This window comes from Mus musculus, chromosome 2 (genome assembly GCF_000001635.26).
Source record: "Mus musculus strain C57BL/6J chromosome 2, GRCm38.p6 C57BL/6J".
Lineage (NCBI taxonomy): Eukaryota > Metazoa > Chordata > Mammalia > Rodentia > Muridae > Mus > Mus musculus.
In genome coordinates this window covers 112,837,009-112,861,494 of record NC_000068.7, presented here as the reverse complement: position 1 = coordinate 112,861,494, position 24,486 = coordinate 112,837,009, and the positions used below count along the sequence as shown (strand labels likewise).

At 41.3% G+C, this 24,486-nt stretch overlaps 1 protein-coding gene across 9 annotated transcripts in view; it reads left to right on the top strand.

Annotated features, from left to right (window-relative positions):
* Window positions 1-24,486, top strand: part of Ryr3 (ryanodine receptor 3) — a 586,052-nt gene that overhangs the window by 355,911 nt on the left and 205,655 nt on the right. For 6 of the 9 annotated variants that reach the window (XR_003951556.1, XM_017316712.2, XM_017316702.2 and 3 more), the window contains exons 28-34: window positions 964-1,172; window positions 1,674-1,848; window positions 11,809-12,017; window positions 13,919-14,094; window positions 15,355-15,391; window positions 16,708-16,871; window positions 19,513-19,678. Coding sequence is in view for 8 of the 9 variants with exons in the window: in XM_017316712.2 (XP_017172201.1) it covers window positions 964-1,172; window positions 1,674-1,848; window positions 11,809-12,017; window positions 13,919-14,094; window positions 15,355-15,391; window positions 16,708-16,871; window positions 19,513-19,678 (1,136 nt within the window). In the remaining variant the exon portion in view is untranslated. The remainder of the gene's footprint in view (window positions 1-963; window positions 1,173-1,673; window positions 1,849-11,808; window positions 12,018-13,918; window positions 14,095-15,354; window positions 15,392-16,707; window positions 16,872-19,512; window positions 19,679-24,486) is intronic. The other 3 variants (XM_017316705.2, XM_017316711.2, NM_001319156.1) reach the window with 1 other exon arrangement.

Sequence of the window (24,486 nt, the reverse complement as noted above, 5' to 3'; positions counted from 1 at the left end):
GCCTAGTAGTATGTTTTAGGATGTGGGACTTTGGTTTCGGTAAAGCTCCATCCCATTGACAAAATTTTTTTATTAAAAATGTGTATAATAAATTCTGATCCTGAATTCACCTCTTTCTCCTCCCTAGCCCTCTCTACTCCCTACATTCAACCCCACGCCAGCACTTTCATTTTCTCTCTTTAGAAAACAGGCAAAAATAAAAACAGAATTGAAGGGAAAAATGAAAATCATAGAATCACACAGATACACATTCATGCTTATACACCAAATTCCCAAAAACATAAAATTGAAAACCATTTACAAATATACAAGCAAAATACCAGTAAGAATTTTTTAGAAATGTCCAATCAAAGCAACATGAGGCAAAAAATATCTACAAAAACTCTGCTGAATTTGTCTTGTTTTGTGTTGGCAATCTACTGCTGGGCATGAATCTCTACCCAGTGAGACTCCATTGGGAGAAAAATGCTTTTTCTTTTGCAAGTAGTTGCTAATTAGAGATAAGTTCTTGGTTAGGGATGGGAGCTTACCTCCACTGCCCCACTTAGTGCTGGCTTGAACCACCTTGCTTATTGACAGATATTTTTACAATGTGTATTTCTGTGACCCAGACAAATAGTAAACACATTTTTCTTTAGGGTAGCTAAGATTTTCAGTCCTGAATTCAGATCTTTTGTTCTGTTTATTATGATGCTAAACAAGTGATTGAATCTTTGTGACCCTTGGTATTTTTCACCCTGGTCTGATAAAATTATTGTGTAGAAATCACTATGAATGTCCAATAAAAAAATGGTTCATGTTGTTGTGATATCAGTATTGATGAGTGTCATGGTGCAAACAAAATGCCTTATTGGGCAGTGGGAATTCTATGGCCATCTTAGTTGTTCATGTCAAGTTCTTTAAGGAATACTACATCATCATTAAAAGTCTCTTTCCTTCTTCCCCATCTTCTGCTTCTCACAGTAGCTGATCCTACTGTCGAGAAGGTCAGCATAGACAAGATCCGGTTTTTCCGAGTAGAACGGTCATATGCTGTAAAGTCTGGAAAGTGGTACTTTGAATTTGAAGTGGTAACTGGAGGAGACATGCGTGTTGGCTGGGCCAGGCCAGGCTGTCGTCCTGACATTGAGCTGGGGGCTGATGATCAAGCCTTCGTGTTTGAAGGAAGCAGGGTGAGTCTATCCATAGCCACATTCAATCAGTACAAGTTTATTTTTCCAGAGTTTTCCTTGGAGGTTGCCTGCATCGTAGGCTTCAGAGAGAATATCCACTGCCCCTAGATAATAGTTATTGAATGGATATTGCATAGTGATTGCTTCTTTGTTCTTGATTCTGGGAAAGGACAAAATGGTTGGTGCCACTCCAGATGTAACCCACTTAACACAATCCAGCCAATATATTGAGATTATTTTGCATGCTCTAGGAAAAAAATTGTGTTTCTTGTCAAGGCTGAATATGAACCAAGGGCCTCAGGCCATCTTTTGCATGAGGCCTGTATGTCTCCATTCATTCATCTGTAAGATAGATACTACTCCTGTGAGCTATGCATGGTAGACTACAAAGATTTTTCCATTATAACTTAGGGCATCCTATTGCTGTGGCCACTTCTCCAGCTTGCTGAGATTCTTGGGTATTTTCCTCTTCTTCTCGAAGCCTGTGGTCTTGTTTTGCAGGGTCAGCGTTGGCATCAAGGCAGTGGGTATTTTGGACGAACTTGGCAGCCAGGAGATGTGGTCGGGTGCATGATTAACCTGGATGATGCCTCCATGGTCTTCACACTGAATGGGGAACTGCTCATCACCAACAAAGGTTCTGAACTTGCCTTCGCAGACTATGAGATTGAGAACGGTAATCCATCACTCTATCCTCCGTTACTTACTCTTTGCTGTTGGAAGAAAACCAGGATGAACTGGCAGAGCTCTGTGTCTCTCTATTGGGAGTACATTATCCTTTGCATATTTGAAACTTTAAAGGAGATGGCCACCTCTTATGCTGCAATTTCTGAAGAATCAAGGCAAATAATAGTGATAGTCAGCATGTGCTCATAAATATAAATTCTGTACTGAGGCTAATTCTATGCCCTGTACCTTGGCATTTTAAGATTCCCAGGTTTGCTTATAGTACAATGGAAATGCTAATTGTGTATGGTGGAATGTCCTTGGCAGGAGAGAAAAAAAAATCAGTGAATTAAAGAGTTATCCTTTTATTCTGATTTGAATTGTCAGTCCGAATGTTTGTGTAATTGAACTTGATGCTTTGATGAGAACCATTGGAACACAAAAGCTAGACTTAGCTGTTCCCGTGAATGAAATATAATTTATTTTGAAATTCAAACAACTGAAACCAAAGCAGAGTTGTGCTTATTATTGGCCGTGGGTGGAGGACAATCAGTGCAATGCTTCCAGTGACACAAAGGAGTACTTAGAGCTTATTATTTTTCTATCTACATGTCCATATAAGATGTACACAGATTGTTGGCATATGGAGAAAGAGTACTGAACTACAAACTGGCAGATCTGCTCCTTTTAAATGGTGCAACTCCTGTAGAGACTGCTTGACTGTTCTGGGCTTTGTATTCTTCATCTTTTAAAAATAAGAGAATAGATGAAATACATTCCATTGTTCTTCCCAGACAGGAAATTGTGACAGTGACATAACACAGCTGTGTGCTCACCTCTGTACTATGTGCTGTGCTGCCCTCAGCTTTATAGTTGCAGCTAGGAAGGATGCTGTTCTGGTCTGGAGACAAGTGCCCTCATCCTACAGCTGTCTACTTGTGGCATCTTAGCTGGCCTTCTTTAACCTCTTTGGGCCTTCTTTTACCCTCTGTAAATGATTAGAACTACTTGAAGCACTGACTTTTCTGGGAGATCATGAAAACAAGGAGTCTGTCTCTAAAACCTCAGAGAAATATAACTGCATCAGCAAAAGAACCAAAATATAAAGAGTCGTGTTCCTATGACAGAAATGTTTACTACTTAGAGTGGCTTTAGCCTCATGAAGATGGACTTTTTACAGCCACCTGTTGCATGAAATGTGCTTGTTCAGCTGAGCCATTCAAGGGATTTCCAGAGTCTAATATTTGGGTAAATAGGAATCTATTTTCCTAATGAAAAGGAATCACTAAATCTAAGATGGGGATAGCATTGTAATGACTTCTAACAGGTTTGAAAGTCAGTTTTGAAGATTCTGTTTTGAGAGATGGGTGGGGAGACAAGATATTGCTGAAGGAATGGCAACTCTGCTGGCTTGGATGCAAATGAGAGGGAAAACAGCAGGTGATATGAGAGCAGTATAGGTGAGCCATCCTTGGGTACCCCCACCCACCCATGGGTACTGCTGCATCCCTGAGGTCAGGAAGACAATGAGATACTTTGGCATTTCACCAAAGATAGTAGGAAGAGTCCCAAGTCCCACTTTTTCCTGGCTTTGCTACTATGTGAACCAGAAGGATGGATATATATGTGTGTGTGTGTGTGTGTGTGTGTGTGTGTGTGTATACATATATATATATATATATATATATGTATATATATATATATATATATATGCCTCCAGTTCATTTATAAGATGAGAATCTTGTCTGCCTTGCAGTGTTGAGAATTTTGTGAAGATTGTATAGCTTCACATTAAGTGTAAAACCTAGATATTCAAGGTATCAAGGCTTGTCAGAAATGCAGAATTTCTGCTCCACAGCATAATCAAAGCCTACCTCCTGCCCAGAGACTCTGAACATTTTGCACATACATCCTGAGATCCAGTGGGCTAATGCAGGAGCAAATGTGAGTGATGGCAGTGCGAACAATCCCTGTTCTAATTGTGGAGTAAGTAAGATGAAAATAGGAAAAGGTGACTAAGAATGCAAAACAGTGGGTTATAAATGGTAAGTGACTAATGTAGAGTGAAGAAAATCTCACATGAGTGACATTTGAATTGAATGGTGAATAAAGTACCCAGAATGACACTTTCATTACATTTCTCCTTAGAGTCACTCTAAGGTTCAAGGGGGCTAGTGTTGAGGTGGCAGGAACCTTCAAGGAGGGGTAGAACAGTAAGATGGTAGAAATTTATACATAAGATGGATAAATGATAGAACTGGCAAGGAAGATGGCCTTACATATCAAGACTCAGTGTTCTCATCCAAGAAAGTAGTGCTTACTCTGAGCCCAGCATCCTTGCACTTCACCTTGTGAAATGGGCATATATAGTATTTGAGCAGAGAGATGCTATCAAGGAGAGAACTGTTTGAGAGTAGCTCAGTTTTCAAAGATCGTCTTGCTATGATGAAAGAGATGCCTTTTCTGTGCAGGGACAGGATTTGACCTTCAGCATAACAAATTCTATTATTAGAAAGCTGTCTGATAATAGACTTGTACTGTAATATGTTTGTGCATTATAATGTAGTATTGTATCTGCTTTAATAATACAGAGACAAGATAATTGGAAGGCTCTTTCAGCTATTGATAGCACAAGAGTTGGCAGGGGGATGGTTGAAAGGAAGCTGATGTGTCGTTCTGAAACAACAACAGCCCAGAGGTCTGGGATAAACATACAGCATCTCTCTGTTCTCTGCAAAATGTGGAAGAAGGCAGCAAATCTTGCTTTGCCTTTTAAAGAGAACCATCTGTTGAAACTAAACATTTGATGTTTTGTAATCACCTTAGTAACCTATGTGCTGGTACTTTTCAGGTCACCAGTGTATAACCCTGGATCTAAGATCCTCAGTAGGAAGTCTTTGATCTTCAGGAGAAAGGCTAAGAACAAACATTTCAAGGTGTAGCTTCTGCCCTCTGAGTTACTAATTCACTTCTGCCTCTATCCTCTTCTGCATCGAAAATGCTGTGCCCGTGAGCTTATCTGTTCTGTTGTTTCTTCATTATTGTTCCATGCCCTGGTCCCGGCTTAGACCATTATAGTTCTTAATATTATCACAGTCTTGTGTATCTGAAAAGCTCAGAAGCTCTCAAAGTGAAAGCTTTGCTGTTAGTCTTCACATGTCTTCTACTCAAAGGAAGAGACCAAAACAAACAAACAAAAAAAAAAAAAAAAAAAAAAAAAAAAAACTTGAAGATCCTGCCAGACCTTGGGATAAGACAGCTGGCAGAGGATTTGGTATATGCAGTCCCCTGAGGACCATCCTGCCTCTTGCTGAAGCTATGAGGTCTGCAGGGGCTCGCAGGGGGCATCCTTTCATGTTGTTTCTGCCCATTGACCTGCCGAAAAGACCCCAGGACTCTGCTAACAGCTAAGAGGTAGGAAATAAAACTTATTTGAGAGAAGTGCTTCTGCCATCTGTGCCCTTGTGCCAAAGGGCTCTGTTAATTCTCTTTCTAGATGGGGACTGTGTTGAGAAGCTGAGAGTGGCATAGAAGTGCTGCCTCTTATTTCCTGAGTTTTCTTTTGGTTTGGTTTGGTTTGGTTTGGTTTGGTTTGGTTTGGTTTGGTTTGGTTTGGCTTGGCTTGGTTTGGTTTGGTTTAGGGGTGTGTGTGTGTGTGTGTGTGTGTGTGTGTGTGTGTGTGTGTGTGTGTGTGAGAGAGAGAGAGAGAGAGAGAGAGAGAGAGAGAGAGAGAGTCTCTTCTGAGATAAGGTTTCTCTGTGTGGTCCTGACTGTCCTGAAACTCACTTTGTAGACCAGGTTGGCCTCAAATTCACAAAGATCTGCCTGCCTCTGCCTGCTGAGAACAGAGACTAAAGGCATAAACCACCATTGCCCGGTTAAGTGATTGGTATTTTTGTTTGTTTGTTTGTTTTGTTTTGTTTTGAGACAGGTCTCATTTTGTAGCTCTGGCTGTCCTAAGGTAAACCAGGCTGACCTTGAGCTCACAGAGATTCCCCAACTTTTGCTTCGCTTATACTAGCTTCAAAGCCATTTTGCTAGGTTTTTTCTTTCTTTTAGTTTCTTTTTTTGGTTGTTATTTATTTCATAAGTATTCTATGAATGCTCCAGCAATCACAGGGTTGTCTGTGAATTCTGTTTTGAGGCTTAGCAAGAAAAAAAAAAGGATATAGGCATACGCCATGTGGGAGAAATACCTCAAGAATGGTCCAGGGTCATCTTACTACCTCTCTGCATGATCTGTTTCTGCCCTACTGTTAATGGTATTTCTTAGGTCCATCTGCAGATTGAAATGAACACCAATAGACCAATAGATCATCAATTGGGTTTTTCAGATCACTGTTTCTTTCCAACCACCAACTACCTGAGATTTAAAAAAAAAACAAAAAAAACAAAAAACAAAAACAAAAAATAACAAAAACAAAACAAAACAAAAAAACACCACCACCCCTCTTCAAGGTTGTCTGCATAGTCTCAGCTGTGTGCTGAATACTGTGTGGGGCTAGCAGAGAGAGAGTGTTTCTGCTCCTCTTACTTATCTTTTTTCCCCTATCTTCAGTCTCATTTGGGGTATAAGGTTGGTTTATGTGCACAGTGATAGTCCTAATTTGTGAGAATCTAATGGTAATACCACATGCCCTTGCCAAGTGGGTCCTATTATCCAGATCAACTCCAGAGAATCATGTGGAATCCTGTGTACAGGTAGACCAGTTCCTCTTGTGACTATATGTCTTCAGTAACCTACATCTAGAGGCAAAATCGTGAACTACAGGACTCAGCAGCCTTTGCAGAGGGAAGGAAGATCTAGCCAGCCACAAAGCAAATTAGTTTAGAATAGAATTGGAAAATAGCTACCCTGATTTCCACTTCTGACATCTGCACTAGAGTTCTATTCAGGCCACATTGCCACATACTGATGCTACAGTTTGCCTGGTGAAACTGATCAAGTTACCTAATTTCCTAAGTCCTGTTTTCCTCATCTATAAAAGGGGCATAAAGAGATAGATCTGCACAGCAGGAAGCCTTGCCTTCAGAAAACAACTGACATATATTTGCTGCTGTAGTCTGTTGCATTATTGTTGACCCTCTCCCTTATCTATCATGCAGAATTATAAATTTACATGAAATATTCATGCCTCAAGTTGAAAAGCTCCAAAATGGCAAATCGGTTAGCTAGAGTCCCTTGGATGGATGGAGAGAGAGAGATGATTGAATGTGGCCAGTTATCAAATCTGCTTCTCCAGAAGAGAGTGCCTTGTGTAAATTCATCTTTCCTCTATGACTTTCTGGGTGTGTTTGTGCTTGATTCAAGCCTTAGCATCACCTTTTCTTCTACTGTGTCACTGAGCATCTAAAGCTATACACACTTAACCACCAGGAGGTCCCTAACACTAGTCTCCATTTGCTCTAGCATCTGTGACTTCTATTGCCTTTATATTTCTTCCCTGTGTTTGGCTCTCCCTGGATGGGAAGGATCCAGTCCACGGGGATGGTTGCTCCACTCTGTAACATGATGTCTTCTGCCCTGGGACATACTGCCATTTAAATCCAGAGCATTCATTCCTCTACCACCTATTTACTCTCTATCATATTGCCTAGCAGTTGGATTGTCACTCAGAGAGTATGGGATCAGTTCTCACCGGTAGTCCTTCTCAGGAATTTGGTCAAGTCTGTTGGTACCTCAAGTCTCACTTTTATCCTCAGTTGAGTGCTATCTCTTAATAATGATGAAGAACCCAAGTTCCTTAGTAGGAATGGGAGATCAGTGCAAATAATACCTCTCCCACCTCCAGTTATCTATTGGTCTGTCTCAAGGCTGTCAACTTTTTGCTACTTTCTACTCCACATTTTACCCCTGCTGACCTCCCAGCTCACCACTCAGTTCACAAAGAAAGAAAAAGAGAGTTTCTTAAGGTTTCCTGGTTGCTGATCAAATCAAGCTAAAAGTGCTTACTTTCTAGATTCTAAGATAAAAGCAACGTGGTTATGCATTTCTGGCTTGAACAACCGAAGTGCTACCTTGGGATAGAAGTAGTTAACATCAAAAACACTCACTCTTGAATTCCATCCCTTGTCCTCCTGTCAATAAGCTCCTTGAGATTGGGATAGTTCCTCTTCATCCTTGAAGTTTTGTTACAACATGTATCAGAGCTCTCTAGAGCCCTGCAGAACTAGAAACATTTTCTGGTAATCAGACTCTGTAGTCTGATGTCCAGGTAACATATTTATAAGTGGCAAACATAGCATTGTTGGAGCAGGTTCTGGCTGACTGATCTATGACTTCTCTGGAGTGACAGAGCCAGAGGTCTGGCCCCAAAGCTTGGTGACTATCAGAGGACTTTGTCATTCTGCTAGAAGGACATTAATGTGCTTTAGTTTTAACAATGGTATTAAACATATCTGTATCCTAGGTTCAAATTTTTTAATACCATGTAATTTTTAATAGTATGCAAATGACTTAGTTTCCACTTAAGTGATTTATGATTTACATAAAAACATCATGGCATGTGGGCCTCAGGGCTTAGCTGGCTAAAGAACACCATGGCTTAGGTGTTCTTGAGTTGTTACATGTGTACTTACTCCACAAAGAATACTGTTTGACATTGGTACATAAGAACAATATAAAAAGCTCTTATTGTTATACATAATGCTCTCAGATTTGCCCTTTTGTTTCCCAGAAAGGATAAAAATGTCATCATGGAACCCACTCTTTCATAAGCTAAAAATATTAAGAATAAAACCATTTCTCCCTGCAGTGGCACCAGTTTTCTTTGTGGGAGCCCCAGTGCTTGCATGAACCATCAGCCTCGGGGATGTTGCTTCCCTTCCTGGTCCTCTCTGCAGCCTCAGCTGTCTTCCAGCCGCCTGCCTCCCACCTCCTCCCAGATCCAAGATAATTAGTGCTTTCCCTACTTTCCTGATTTGTTGGTCTACAATTATGATTTTATAAATAACCCACAAACAAGAAAGCCAGACTATTTGAACTTCTGCTTTAGTCTATTCTGAATTTTTAAATATGATCAGGTCATAGAAGTGAGCTCAGAGAGATACCAGTAGTTAGGAAGGCAGAATAGCATTTTTTTTTTCTGGCACATGCTTGACTCTCATATTCCTACTTAGGTGAGGACAGTGGACCAGGAGGATGGGAGATTATAAATTAGCAGAAATGTAGTCCTAGCACTCAACATTCAAAACACAAAGGACCATTGGTCTTTCCTTTGTCTGATTAGCAGCCTGAGGCCCAGAACAGTCGAACAATTTGCATTGTCATCTCTTTCTGATTATTAGATTCTGTCCTTTTATGATATCATATATGTGCATGTATTCTGATTATACCCAACTCTTCTTTTTTCTCCCTCTCATCCTTGTCAGTGACCTCTCATTCCCTCGGAGTTCCTTGCCCCAATTCTTGACTTTTGGACTGATTTTTATGACCAGGGCCATCTGTGTAACCATTATATTGGAACTATTTATTAGAGTTCACAGGCTGTCAGTAAGGACATAACTGGGGATGTAACTACCATGGTTGATGAATTTATCAATAGCAAATAGTTCAATAGTAAGAGGCAAAGCCCCTTGAGTCCTCCATCCATGCCTGACTATTAATAAGCCTGTTCTTGTGCAGAGCCAGTGCAGACATCCAAACTACCCATGAGTTTGTAATTACAATGGTTGTGTCTTGCCCAGAGGATGGCATTCCACACCATATTCACTGTCTTCTGGCTCATACATTCTTTCCATTGCCCCTTCCAGATGGTTTTGGAGGGAATCATGAAAATGATACAATGTCTTGCTTAGGTAAGATTGAGCATTCTTCTATCACTTAGGCTCAACACATTGAGCATTCACCAACATTCAGTGGGAAGAAAGGTTCTCTGATTAAATATGAGTGTAACATTTATCTGAGGGTATAAGCACAAATATTTAGAAGACAGCTTGACACTATATAAGTGAGGCTGAACAATAACACCAATTTAATTCATTCAGGCCTAAAAGCTGCTCCACTGTGAGCTATGTGTTTTTAACCAGGTTTGTGGTACCAGGCATGGATTCCCTTCAATGAGGCAGGTCTAAAATGTATTCATAAAACAGTTGGTTAACCCTATAAGAGTAGTATGATACACTGTCATTAAAAAAAAAAAAACAAATTGCTGTGTGTGCTCTTAAGATATACAATGTAATGTCATGGAGTATATAAAAAGTTAAAATAGTCAAGAAATTAGCATATGCCAAGGACCAGCCTGGGCTTGGAGAAGGGTGCAGAGGAAGCAGTGTCTGGAAATGGCAAAAGAACAACTCAAAGTCAAATCATGGATTATAAGCTGATGGCCTATGTTCTGCTATCTCTCAAGACAGCTTTTTCTTGAAATTCCAAAAACTCTCGGGATAGTTCATCTCTTTCAGAGCAAAAGCCCAGGCCTTTTATTTATATATCAATTCCATATTAACCCCAGGTTCCCTTTTGATTATCCCATGAATCAGTATAGCATGACATAAGCCCCTATAGCAAGCATTTTTTTTAACATTGAAAATTAACTCAGAGATCTGCCTGCCTTTATAAGCACAGACAATGAGCTAGCTAGGTGGGATCCTTTTTGAAATTACCATTTCCACTATGCCTGGGCCCAAACTGACCTTGGACTCCGGAATCTACCTACCTTTGTATCTTCCTGACAAGCTGGCTCATAGTGCAGCTGTCTCTGTTCTTTTAGGTTCATGAAACCCTTCATATGATTCATATTACATCTTTATATTTTTCATAGTTGAGAAATTATATATTTTTGAACTCATGTTTTCATAGTTCTTTCCCACAGCCTTAAGGGCTGTCCTGAAGGTCTCAGAGTTTACCATTTTGCTGAGACATAGACAGACCCTTGCCTCTTGAACTCATGCTGCTTCTATTATGGAGTCACTAATCTTGGCAGGGAGAATATTTCCTGAAGGAAAAACATAAAATCATATAATTTTAATGCAAACAAGAGTTTTGCTCAGAAACCATCAACACTCATTGGGGGCTCATGCTCTGCTGGTTCCAGGTACAGGAAACCATATTACACCTATCTCTTTGGCCAAGCAGGACTCAATAAATATATTCATTATCTCAGATAGTAGACCATTTTCTTGAGGTTTTTTGTTTGTCTGTTTGTTTGCTTGCTTGCTTGCATGCTTGCTTGCTTTGCTTGTTGTTATGTTTTTATCTTCTGAGACAGGGTCTCAGTGTATAGGCTAGACTGGCCTCAAACTCCCTGTGTCGATAGAATGATCTAGATCTTGGGATCCTCCTGTCTTACCTCCCAAAAGCTGGGATTACAGGTGTGTCTTCTCGGGCTCTATGCCATTTTTGTTGTTATAAAATCTGCTCACCAAGCCATTCTATAAGACTTTGGATTGACTTTGTTTTAGTAATACTTAAAATTTCCCAGGGTCTAAGATAAATTTTATGTCAGTATTTTTTTACATGTATGGGCATGTTATTTGCATGAATGTCTGTGAATCACTGACATGCCTGGTGCTAGCAGAGGCTGGAAGTAGATACCCTAGGACTAGATAGTTGTGAACTGCCACATGGATGCTGGGAATCAAGCCTGTGTCTTCTGGAAAAGCATCCAATGCTTTTAACTCTTTAACATCATCCCAGTCCCTAAGATTTTAAATAATTTTATATGCAGTATGGGTAATAGATCTTTTACATATTTGTTTTACTATTCCATCTTAATATTCTTAGCTGCACGATAATTTTTTCACAAGTCAGTTTGAACAAAATTTACTTAATTCTCCCATGTACCTAGGTCAAAATTGTGTCCAGCATCATGCTTCCTGTTGTTGATTTGCTGTGCCAAAAAGATAGATAATGGTTGTTTCCCATCTTAACTCCTGGAATTCCCAATTTCAACAGGAACCACAACTCCAGCTTCTCCACAGCTTCCCCCAACGGTGCCTATGGACTGAGGCCACAATCTTTATTCTGCAGGTTTTGTGCCCATTTGCTCTCTGGGGCTATCCCAGATTGGCCGCATGAATCTTGGGACAGATGCCAGTACCTTCAAGTTTTATACCATGTGTGGACTCCAGGAGGGCTTTGAGCCTTTTGCGGTAAATATGAACCGAGATGTTGCAGTGTGGTTTAGCAAGCGCCTCCCAACATTTGTGAATGTGCCTAAGGATCATCCCCACATAGAGGTAAGATCATACCATGGGTAGTCATAGCAGGGCAAGCAGGTCAAGGCAAACAGTTCCTACAAAGTCTCCCATCAACAAACAGTACTTACCTAAGTCCCTACCCTGGCTGCCTACCAACTACTGTCTTGGGTCTTCATGCTACCCTTAACTGGGTACTTATAACATCCCAGGAGAGACAATAGCCTTATGCACAATTTTCCAGACTAGCTTGCACGCTAGATCTCAAGATTCTTTGTCAACCTTCCTATAGTGGCATTGCCACGGTACTTCAGTGTCCAGAAACATTTTCTTCATGAAGTTTAATACTTCTATTTGACATTGTATACAATAATAAATATGTACATTCCTCTATGCTCATAACTTGTCTTTGAGGTCTTGTTTATATTAATACTGTTTCCAGCATTTTAAGCTGAAATGTGAGGTTTTATTATGGCACTTCCACCTTTAAGGAAAGAAAAAAAAACCCTAAAGATTGTAAAAAGCAAAGTTTGGGTCCTAGGTCTGTTTTGATGAGGCCTACCATGGTCTTCACATGCTGCACATGGAGAGAAGAGTGTTTCTAAATGAACCAGCTCCATTGCATTACTTGGGTTCAAGCCAGTGGTTTGTTTCAACCTGGCTCTAAGTCCCCCTAACTAACCTTCTAGAAGGTCTGAACTTGGCAAGCAGTGGCTCTTAATTGCTCCTTCTCCACTGAGCCTCACATTCCTGGGTAAATTTTATTTCTCTGGTTGCTGAATGACTATTGTTTTAGAAGTATGGTTCTTATATCTTGGAGGTGTCACACACCTTTGACACACTAATAGACTCTATATCCAGGCCACAGACACAAATTCGAGAATCCTCACGGACCCTAGTGTCAGAACTGTCCTCTCAAGAGAAAAGTTTGCGTGAGGGGAGCACAGTCTCGGAGGCAAAGGGGAGAAGGAAGGCGGTGAGGGACTCAAGGAAGGGGTCTGGGAAGGGAGATGGGGGCAACACTTGGGATGTAAAAAACAAAAAATAATAATTTTTTAAAGTCATTTTTGGGTGGGGAGATAGCTCAGTTGATAAATTGCTCACCATGTAAGAATGATGAGCCAAGTTCAATCTCCAGAATGCTGCCACACACACACACACATATGGGGGGGATTAGCAGACAGACAAAGTAATTATTTTTTATTTTAATTAGCTATTTTCCTCATTTACATTTCCAATGCTATCCCAAAAGTCCCCCATACCCTCCCCCCCACCTCCCTACCCTACCCACTCCCACTTCTTGGCCCTGGCGTTCCCATGTACTGAGGCATATAAAGTTTGCAAGAATTGGGAACAAAGTAATTATTAATATTGCAGGAAGACCCCTTTCTGTAGTGCCTGTAGTCTAGAGCTGTGAATTGCCACAGGATTTAGAGAAGGCTTGGAATATCTCAGTTTAGGGCTAGAGCTCTAGCACAGATGGAAATCTGTGGGGTCAAAATACCCTCTGAGAGAGTTTGTGTCTATTCCTGAATTTGAGGCTTTCTGGTTCCCTTCTGTTAGGGTCTTATGATGCTCATTGACAAGGGAAATTTTTGGAAAGATTTTCTTTCAAGAATTTACACCCTAACTTGAAGGCCAGTGATATGTGGACACCACAGTGTATCACCCAGACAACCATACCTCTCTCCAGTATTTGTTCTTCTTCCTTGGCCTTGCAGTGCAGCTATGGATGTTTTACGTAACTAATTTCTCCAATGAGGAGCAGAGCTGAAGTTTCCTAGACAAAGCCCACATCAGGAGTATCATATTTTTCTTTATTGCTGGTAATGCTTATAGTCTGAAGAATGTCATGTTCTATGTTAGGTCAGTGAAAGACAGAGACAGGGTCAAGGTCACAACCTCCTCTATGTCAGGGTAAGGACTCATGGTGATGTTCCCAGGTTGTGAGAATTGATGGCACCATGGACAGCCCTCCATGCCTCAAGGTGACCCACAAGACCTTCGGCACACAGAACAGCAATGCCAACATGATCTACTGCCGCCTGAGCATGCCTGTTGAATGTCATTCCTCTTTCAGTCACAGTCCCTGTCTAGACAGTGAAGCCTTCCAAAAAAGGTGAGGATATGGAGCAATCTTGCAGTTCTCAGATGCACCAACTGTATCTACTCTTAGGTTGCCTTTCTGCTTTTTTTTTTTAACCACAAGAAGTTAGTTTATGGTGGCCCAAGTCCTTTTAGTCAGGCAAAGAACTGGCAATATAGAGGATTGGGAAGATAATTCTGTCTCTAAAGTATTTGCTGTGCAAACATGAATCCCTAGAATCATGACGTTTTGTTGTTTGATTGTTTTGTTTGTTTTAAGAAAGCTATGGTAGTGTATACTTGTAGAGGGTCAGACACAGGTCTCAGGTGCTCACTTGTCAGAAAGCCTCTCCACAAACAAATAGATGGAAGCTGAGGAACACCCCCGTAGGTTAATCTCTGGCCTCCATATTCATGGACATACATGTTAATATGCTTCTATACACACATGTGCATGTGTTCCTATTTACACAGGTACATCCATACATTCATGTACCCTTGCATGCATGCACACATTTGCACTTCCATATATGTGCACACATGCAGCACACAAAGAAATGACTATTTGTAAATACATACAAGTGCATGCAAGGGCATGTATTATGGAGGTGAACGGCAAAGTTAAGAAGCCCATGCAACTACTAAACAGAGTAATATCTAAAGCAGAAGCTTCTGCTCCCTTGGAATCTCTGAGCTGGAGCCTCTTTGTGTTCATCCTTCTTGTAGTTCGGGAGCAAACAGACTGTTTCTTTGTGAAAGGAAAAATTTCTGGAGGCCAATTGCCATCTTTGCATAGTTATGGGCATTTCCCAACCTTGCCTCTGTGTGACTCTTGAGTAATGTGATTTCTTCCTTCCTGATAAGGAATGGATTCCTTGCTGTCTTTTTTCTCTTTGATGTCTATTTTTAATCACTGCTGTGTGCCTACTGTCCAAGCTGTCTTGTTCAAATCTCTTGTAGCAATTTACTATCCATCAAGATTTTGAATAAGCACAGCTGCTTGAGGGAGCATTGTAACCCATTCAGAGGCATCTCTACCTATGTTATTACAACCCCTCCTTCCTTCTCCACATTAACTTACAACCTACAGCAAGGGAATCTTGGAACTCATAGTACTGCCTATGGCAGCAGCTTACAAATGAGCAACTCCCATGACCAATTATAGTCACTTGTGTATAGAAAACAGCCAGTTTCCTAAACCTGCCTTGATCGTTAAAAGTAGATCAATTGCCTGTCAGAACTGTGGGATTCTCTATACAACTGAATAACTAAAACATGGATTATCTCCCCCTAGGAAACAGATGCAAGAAATACTATCTCACACAACAACAGTAAGTAAATGTGCTCAATTATGGCTTTAATGATTTGATTTGCTCTGCCTGGTAATATGCCCCATACAGCAAAGATTTGTCTAGAGATCTTCTTTAATTGTCAATTACTCTGTCTCATAATATACATTTGGATGCTTCCAGAACAGTTATATGGTGTTTCTCAAATAAGGGAATGAAAACAGAGCTCAACCTGGAGCTCCTAATTGGGTGTCATGTGTCCTTGTCGCCCATTTGCCACCAGGGACCCATCACTGCCTTTGTGATTGAAAGAAACATGAGTTGGAAGAGTCCCAATTAAATCCTTTTGTTTGCACTTTTGTGTCAACTTCTATGAGTTGTTCCCTGGTGTCTCTGTTCGGTGCCAGTAGCAATCTTGAAAGCAATCAAAGAAGGAGCAGGAAGCCAGCCGGAGGATAGAAGCTGCTTCAGGTTCCTTTCCACAGTGGCAGTAGACAGAAAAAACACTTCCTAATTTCCTCCTTTCATTCTTCCTTAGCACCTGGCATCTATGGAAGAAGCACATGCTGCCCTGTCTATAAAGTAATCCTTGAGTTTGTAAACTAAACAACACCAAAACAAAGATTCTTGCTGCAGCAAATTAGACCCCTGCTCTGTGTGGGCACTATAATATGAGACTATTATATATGCTCTCATTTAATCTCCCTTTAATTGACTTAATAAAAACTCCTGTGAGATACGTGATATTGTGCACAGAAAAGACAAAACACTTACCCAAGTTCACACAATAATAATCAGTTTTGCCAAAGATTCAAGCCCAGTATTTCCTGACTGATGCTTTTTGTTTTCTCTCAGTCCAGAAAATTAGACAGAGTATAAATAATGAACATGCTCAGTGTCATAAAGAAAGCAATGAGGTTAGTTAGCATCATCCTTGGCCCTATGACAAGCTTCACAGACTGTAGTATCCTCACTGAGAACTGCTGTCCTCACCACTGCCTATTGTTGGCATCAAGGCCACACAGAGTGGGTTGGCTGCTGGGCATAAGCATTTTCTTTTTCAGCTTCTTTCTCAAGACTTTGCATAAAAAACACAGCCTTGTCCTATGTCTTGAGTGTAGCACAATATACCTTCAACAGTGCCTTGAGCCAGGCATGGTGACACAGGCTTTGGAAGGAGGGTTGCCACAAGTTCAAGGCCAGCTCAAGCTACAAAGTGAGACCCAATAGGAAAAGAAAAAGAAACTTTCAGTGTGTGCTTCTTCACAAAAATGAGCCAAGTGAGCTACTGAGTGATTTTATCTCTCAGCTCTCCTCCCAGACAGACCCCCTCACACACTCTGTTGTCCCCTCCACAGCAATGCTACTATGCTATCCGCATTTTTGCTGGGCAGGACCCATCATGTGTCTGGGTTGGATGGGTGACTCCGGACTACCATTTATACAGTGAAAAGTTTGACCTGAATAAAAACTGCACTGTGACTGTCACCCTGGGAGATGAAAGAGGCCGGGTCCATGAAAGGTAAGGAGGTCCCAAGAAGCGCCTTTCTCCCTACAGCACACATTTATACCCAACCCTACACCCCAAATGAAGAAAGTATCCCAGCCCATCTGAAATGGTGAATAGGAACTTAACTGATTTAAAAAGCTTTAAGGAAACTGGGATCACCATGACAGTGGAAAGGAATGTTTGTAGAGACAGAAGGTCATTTTATCACATATAGAAATCACAATCCAGGGATAGAAGAGAAAGCTATATATTCTTGAAATCAGGGAGCCCTTTCCACATTTGGTTCCATGATTTTGAGGCAGGTCCCAGTTACTACAACATCAGAACAAGATAGAAGAGTCTCCATTTGTCTGAGAGAAGCCAGTTCTGAGGAAATCGAACAGATGATCAGTAGCACACAGCAATTGACAAGTCAGAACCCCTCATCTTAAGAGTTTATGATATCTCAAAGCAGAAAGCATATAAAGAGAGAACCATGAACAACTAGTGAGTAGAGATTAGGGCTCTTTGGGAAAAACATGTTTCAGGTCTACCTAGGTCACCACTGTCCGTTGGCACTGCTGCCAGGGAAAGCCTTTGCCCAGATGTGTCCCAAACATCATCTTAAACTAGTGTCATATCACCTGCCTACTTCCTCTCCTATGGGTTTGGAACATCATCTCCCTGTGTATTTCTGTACCAAGATGTGGTAGATTTCTTCTCAGGTAAGCCTTTACACTCTACAAAGTCAGGAATCCTTTCCTGTCAGGGCTTTTTATACAGTATTGCTCATCAAAACCTGCCGGCCATGGAAGAATCATGTCACCCAATGGCAGACCCCTATAGGCAGATGAATAAAAGCAGACTCTGAAGTCAAGTTTAGATACTGAATAAGCTTGAAACTAATTCTTAGTCACTTACTAGCCATGTGAGCTTGAACTTTGATTTCCTTATATATAAAATGAAAATAATTATTCAAATCCCAGAGTGCTATAAGAAGTAAATGAGTTAATTTGTAAAAGAATGCTTAAGACAGTGACTTATCTTAAGTACTTGATAAATATTAACTCTTACTGCCAGCACTTAGAGCAAAGCCTGGCACACTGCAGTGCTCAATAATTCTTTGTCCTTTGTCTGACATAATAAGCAATAAACACAAAATTGAGTTTTACATGTTTCAGGGCATTTTAAATTTGGTGTCTTTAAAATATACACAAAGCCTGCCAGTTTACAGTACACAGCTCAATACATCAGTAATTGAATTCTGTAATTTATAAAGCAGGGATAGTATGGCTTGAGTTCAAACTTTATAGAAACCTATCCATGGCTATAAATGGAAGACTCAATTTGCAGAGGTCTCTGCCTTGGGGCACTCATCCTGAGAAAACAGCCCATTATTGTCCAGAATAAGAAGAAATGAAGGGAGAGGGATGTTTACTCAGAGAGGGTATTTCCACTCACAGGAGAAAGTGTCAGACTTCTACAAACAAAAGGAAATATAGTATCTTAATTCAGCCTGGATATTTTTTCAGAGAGGTAAACGGCCTTCAGGGTTCGGGGAACTGTCCACCACACAGTGCTGAATGCGTGGTCCAAGTTCCTTCACACAGCTGACAGAGCTAAGCCACAAGAACTTAGGCCAAGCTACATCAGATCAGTCTGTGTGTTCAAAGGATTTTCTCTTGCATCAAGTAAGGAATAAGTTGTTCTTAAAAGAGGCCACATCACATCACTCCAAAGGCCCAGGACCTTCAGCTGTTGCACTATAGGTGAGCAGGGAAGGAGACAGACCTGACTGCTTGTCATCACCCATTGAAAGAGGCTCTGAGAATCACAATGCATGTGGCCTATCTTCTCAAAAAGCTCACTCTGGGTATAAAATCCTGCAATTAAAAAAGTCTAGCTCGGGGTGCAGCCCCGTGGTAAAGCCTTTCCTTGCTCTGCATAGGATCCTGGGTTTCAGTCCCACCACCACAAAAGTAAAAAGAATAAGAAATTTGGTTTTGGGAACCTTTTGGAGGCTTTTGGTCATCACAGCTTGCCTTTAAATATAAAGACCACGTGGAGTTCTACACTCTGGAAATGGGTAGGCAGCTAGTGAGAAAGTGATTATTTAGCTATTTGGGCTATTTTGTAGTGAGGCCAACAGACTTCTAGAGAGCAGTACAGTGTAGTATACTTCAGGGAGCTGGGAGGCCATCAGAGACAAACAGTCTATCTGGATTCTAGTTGCCATTCCAAAGAATATTATCCAAGTTTTCAAGCACTTTATGGCCTATGATCTCAAAGACCAGACAGGAATACTGAACCCAGATTAATGAGTTTGCTTCTCATCCAAATTTCTCTGTAGATTTGCCTAAGGTAGTCTCCTCTCTGTGGTTTTTCTGTCCCTAAAATGGGAGTATTGCTCTCCTCAATATCAGAAGATTGGATTGCTAATGGGTTGAGAAACAGTTATCTAAGTACCAATGTCTTTGGAAGGAGGCAGCCTGCCGTACTGCCACATCCCCACACACAATGGTTCATGCCTGAGTAAATTTAGTTGAAGCTGAACAATTTCATTCAAGGAAACAATTATGTAGGACTAATGGTGGTTCTGAGGCATTTTACAAGTGAGTTGTGACTACAAACCACCGAAACCATATTCTACAACTCCTCTCTCTTTGGTTTTCAGTGTGAAACGCAGCAACTGCTACATGGTCTGGGGTGGGGATATTGTAGCCAGTTCCCAAAGATCAAGTCGGAGCAATGTAGACCTGGAGATTGGCTGCCTTCTAGATCTGGCAATGGGCATGTTGTCCTTCTCAGCTAATGGGAAGGAACTTGGCACCTGCTACCAGGTAGGTGTGGCTTCCGAGGCTGAGCTGTTGCTTTGAGCCTTGGGCCTGGGGTTTATGGTTATGTTCCTAATTCTTTTCCACTCCCCTCATCCTCCCCCAGTTGGTAAGCCCATGCAGACTACTCTATTAGACTAGCAAATAAGCACAGCATGCTTGTATTTTATACAGAGAAAAATATGTTTATGGATTGGATGATTTCTATCTACTGGTCATCTTTTAAGAGGAAACATCAGTTTTTCCTTATTGAGCTCTAAAAGATTATTCATGTATTCCAAAACTATTTCTCTGCAGTCTTTATGTTGTCTGTGATAGATAAGATGGAAGATTAAAGATTTAAAGGATGAACAGAAGGAGTTGTCACTTTAAGACACTTATTTACTCAAAATAGAAACATGGGAACCAATGTGTTCCATTCACTGAGAGGCTATTAATGCTCCCAATGGATAACTAATGTGATCCCTTCAGATCTGTTTTGCAAGTCATATGTTTTCCTAGTTCATAAACTGTAAACTTCAATAGAATTCTCCAGGAAACCTTTAATTACACACCTATCATTAACCACTGTCTTAGTCAGGGTTTCTATTCCTGCACAAACATCATGACCAAGAAGCAAGTTGGGGAGGAAAGGGTTTATTCAGCTTACACTTCCATACTGCTGTTTATCACCAAGCAAGTCAGGACTGGAACTCAAGCAGGCCAGGGAGCAGGAGCTGATGCAGAGGCCATGGAGGGATGTTCTTTACTGGCTTGCTCAGCCTGCTCTCTTATAGAACCAAGACTACCAGCCCAGAGATGGTCCCACCCACAAGGGGCCTTTCCCCCTTGATCACTAATTGAGAAAATGCCTTACAGTTGTATCTCATGGAGGCATTTCCTAACTGAAGCTCCTTTCTCTGTGATAACTCCAGCTGTGTCAAGTTGACACAAAACTAGCCAGTACAACCACCATCCCAGATGTGTTTTTTTTTTTCTTGAAAGCCATGTGAACCTAGCAAAATGTCATGTCTTCTACTTTTTTCTTAAAAATCTATGATAAACATTTAGTCCACTAAAATATGAGACTATTTCAAGAAGAAACCTGTCTAACCAAGCGTTTCTCAAGTTACTGAAATGGGAAATTGCTTTGTTGACCTTAACCTGTAGTACTCTCGAGCCCAGGCACCCATAAAGTCTACTGTAGGAAGTGTGATGTTGAGGGATTACATTCCCAAGCAATCCCAACACTATTAGGCACAGGACAGTGAGTCATGTGTATGTGTAGGTAGAAGTTGCTAAAAGAGTTACAGGAAGACCTTTCTTCCATGAAGAGCAATCAGGAAAGTTTCATTAGGGCAAAAGCTTAGGTTTGAGAGCATGAGAAGAGTGGTATTCTAGGAAGGTACACTGGGTATGCAGATAGAATGACAGTGGACTCTATGATTGGTAACAAGGGTTCCATTTGGAGATGGAAGGAGATATACTTAGAAAATAGGGAGCTATGGAAGGTCTCTGAGCATGAGTGAGGTGCAGTAATTAAGGGAGCTAAATGTAGTCTCTTAGGGTCAGCAGCTTCGAGAACCACAACAGATATGCAATACCCTGTTGTTACATAAATAAAAGCCCTGCTCAGCCCAGGTCACAGTCTTTAGATTGTAAGGCCTGTAGGCAACCAACTATCTTGTCTCTGCTTGGGAAGATGGGCTAAAGTGTATAGAAAATATAGCAGTCCTTCTGGCTCTGGAAGATTTACTAATCAAAAATGATAGGTGGACCAAACTTTGTCTACATGTCAGAAGCAGCTCACTGACAGGGAGTCAGCTTACCTGTCTCTCCAGCAGTTTCTGCAGTGAATGGCACACTCAGAACCTCCTCCTATGAGGAACATAGTCAACACTTGGCAAGCTTGCCTGGCAGCTGGAGGGTCCAGCTACTTCCAGAAAGGCATTTGTGAAGCCAGGCTCTAAGGAAGAAAGTAAAGTATTCCTCTGGTATTTTCCAACTATTGATGCTTCCCTCGGCCCACATCCCTTGAGATGCTTTTATGCACATTACTGCTGTCCTTCAGAATCCATTAGTGTTTTCCCATTAACTTCTGAAGTGGGCTGGACTGAAGGGTCCCTCCTGAGCTGCAGAGAAAAGTCTGGAGCATCTAATAACTTTTATGACCTGTTAGACTTTGGAGATCTGCAAACATTAAGGGATACGCAACAAAGCAAGGTGGTATTTGTAGCATCAGTGACTTGCCTGCCTCAAAAAAAAAAATCATGAGGCTAAGATACTATAGACAAAAGAAGACCCTTCTGCTACTTCATCACATCCTGCATAGTGATTCCTGCACAGCATCAGGCTGGGCCATTGCCGTCATTGAGCAAGGTGCTCTTGGGGCACCTCCCTCCTTCAGTACATTCAAACTCTCCTCCTGCTGCTCAATGCTCCAATCCCAAAGAACTTTGCTAAGTGGCAGAGTGGTAGAGCTCTGCTGAGAGTCCTTAGGAGGTTCCTACTCAATTAGCCCTTTCTGATCCCGGTGAGACAGAAGCCTGTCCAGCCGTGTGTCTCATCCCTGTCAGCTGGATCATTGTCATTCCACAGCTGTAGCCATTTTCATTTTTCAATTATCTCAAGAGAAACAGACCAGCAATATTTAGACACTGGCCTTCAATTCAGAATGGACCAAAATAATGAGAGAAAGATTCTCTTAAATAATGTTTCCAGGCGTCCCATTAAACGATGCTATGCATTCTAAAATCCTTTCTCTCTCCCACTTAATGTGATCAGTAGAAAAATGAGAACCAAAATATATACTCAAAGTTAGTCCTGGGTAACTGCCCTACATCATCTGTGTAAAGGGAAGAGCTGGCTGTGAGATTCAGATTTATGAGAGAGGCTAGCTGTAGATTCAGGCCAGTTTCTAGGGCCTGACCTTCACACATGATTAGAAATGGGATGTCTATCAGCACAAGGACAAACAGATCATCCAGTGATTAAAAGAACGGTAGCTTTGAGAATGATAGCTAGAGTCCAGATGTTCATTGCACAGAAGCAGGGGCAGTCCCTTCAGTTGGTGAGCCTTCCCAGGGTGGAGGTGGGCTCTGTGCTCCTTGCCCTCCATGCAGCAGCTGGCACCTCATGAGCACTCACTGGAATTTCTTGTCAGACTAACTGGCTTGGCTGGGAAATCACTTGTATTTGCTTTTCTGCCTAACAAGTTGTCATAAAATTAGTGGCATAAAACGACCTGAGTTCATTACTTCCTAGGTCTGTGGGTTTGCCAGATGCTCAGGCTCTTTCATAAGGCACCTGCTGGGCAGAGCCAGGCTGTTCTCTGGAGGACCTGGAAAGGACCCCTCTCTGAGGTTTTCTGGGTTGTTAACAGTAGCTAGTTCTTCATACTCTAGTTCTACTGTTCTGAGGTCCTGTGTTCTTACTGACTGGTAGCTGGGCTTACTCTCTACTAGCAGAGTGCCTACGGTCCATTCACACAGTTGGTCCATCTTCAAAGCTTAGTCTTCTTATACTTCAGATCTTTCCAACTTTCCCTTCTACCTCCACAAAAGGAAAAAAAAAAAAACAGAAAAATTCTGCTTTTAAGCTACCCTCATTTAATTAGATAAAGCCCACATCTTTCTCCAGCCCAAGTTCAACTGGTTAACAGCTTTTCTTGCACACACATAATCCCATGTTCTAGTAACATAATCACAGAAATTAATCCAGGGTCCTCCAGAGCCTTCTAGAATTATATTTACCATATCACCAATACCATTTTCCTCTCTGAGGAGCCTATTTCTCTTTTCTTCTTGTTTTAGTCCTAAACAAAAATCTGCATTGTTTGTCATGGTGCTTAACACAAGAAAATATTCTGTCTGAAGACTTTCAAAGCAATCCCTTTGTCAGATGTGAGGAAAGTTTGGGACTTCGTTTGATCAGTTTATAAAGTTTGCAATAAGTCATACTTGAAGGGCCAGAAACCATCTCGTATAAGGCCGCTTACTTTAAAGCCAGGCTGTTTAAATGGGAATCTCATTCAAAAGAATTACAGCCTCTACATTTTTTGTACATTTCTATTTGATAGAAATAAAATAAAGGCCCTAGGGATAATGTACTCTCAGGATATATAGTCCACATAGCTTCCCATCCTTGAATTTGTAGGCAGGGAGAGTTGCAACAATTCCAAAGTGACTGCACTTACTTGCTAATGGTAGTGGGCTAATATCACCTAAGTTTGTATACGTCAAAGAGAAGAAATAATAAATGGAGCCCCAATGTCATGTGCAAATGCCTCATGCAATAATGCAAGATGCAATTAGAAGCCAACCAGAGACTCTCAAACCCTTTAACATAAGTACAGCAGGTGCAAAGTGGAGGGAAGGCTACAGAAGCATCCAGAGCAGGCCAGGGAGAAAGGCAATATTCCAATTCCAGTGAAGTCCATATTCCAATGAAGAACCTTAAAGTCTTTGCCTGTACAGCATCAACTCTCAGTTGCTATGTGTGTCTGCCCCATGCCCAGGCCATTTGGCAATGTCAGAGGACCTTGTTAGTCATTCGGATTATGATATGCTCACAGATACATAATGGGCACAGGACAGGGATGTCACTTCCCATTCTACAGTGCTCAGATTAACTCCCCCAATAAGTTACCAGTGCCAACAATCTAAGAATCTTGTCTTAGTATGCCTTGTGAACCTGCCATTTGCCTTCAAACATGATCCCAAGCCACTACCCAAACATGCTATTCAGTAGCCAACAGTGTATTGCCTGACTAGTGAGTAATGGATGTCTCTGGCCTTATGACTCTGATCATAACTCCAGGGAGAGCTGATGGCTGC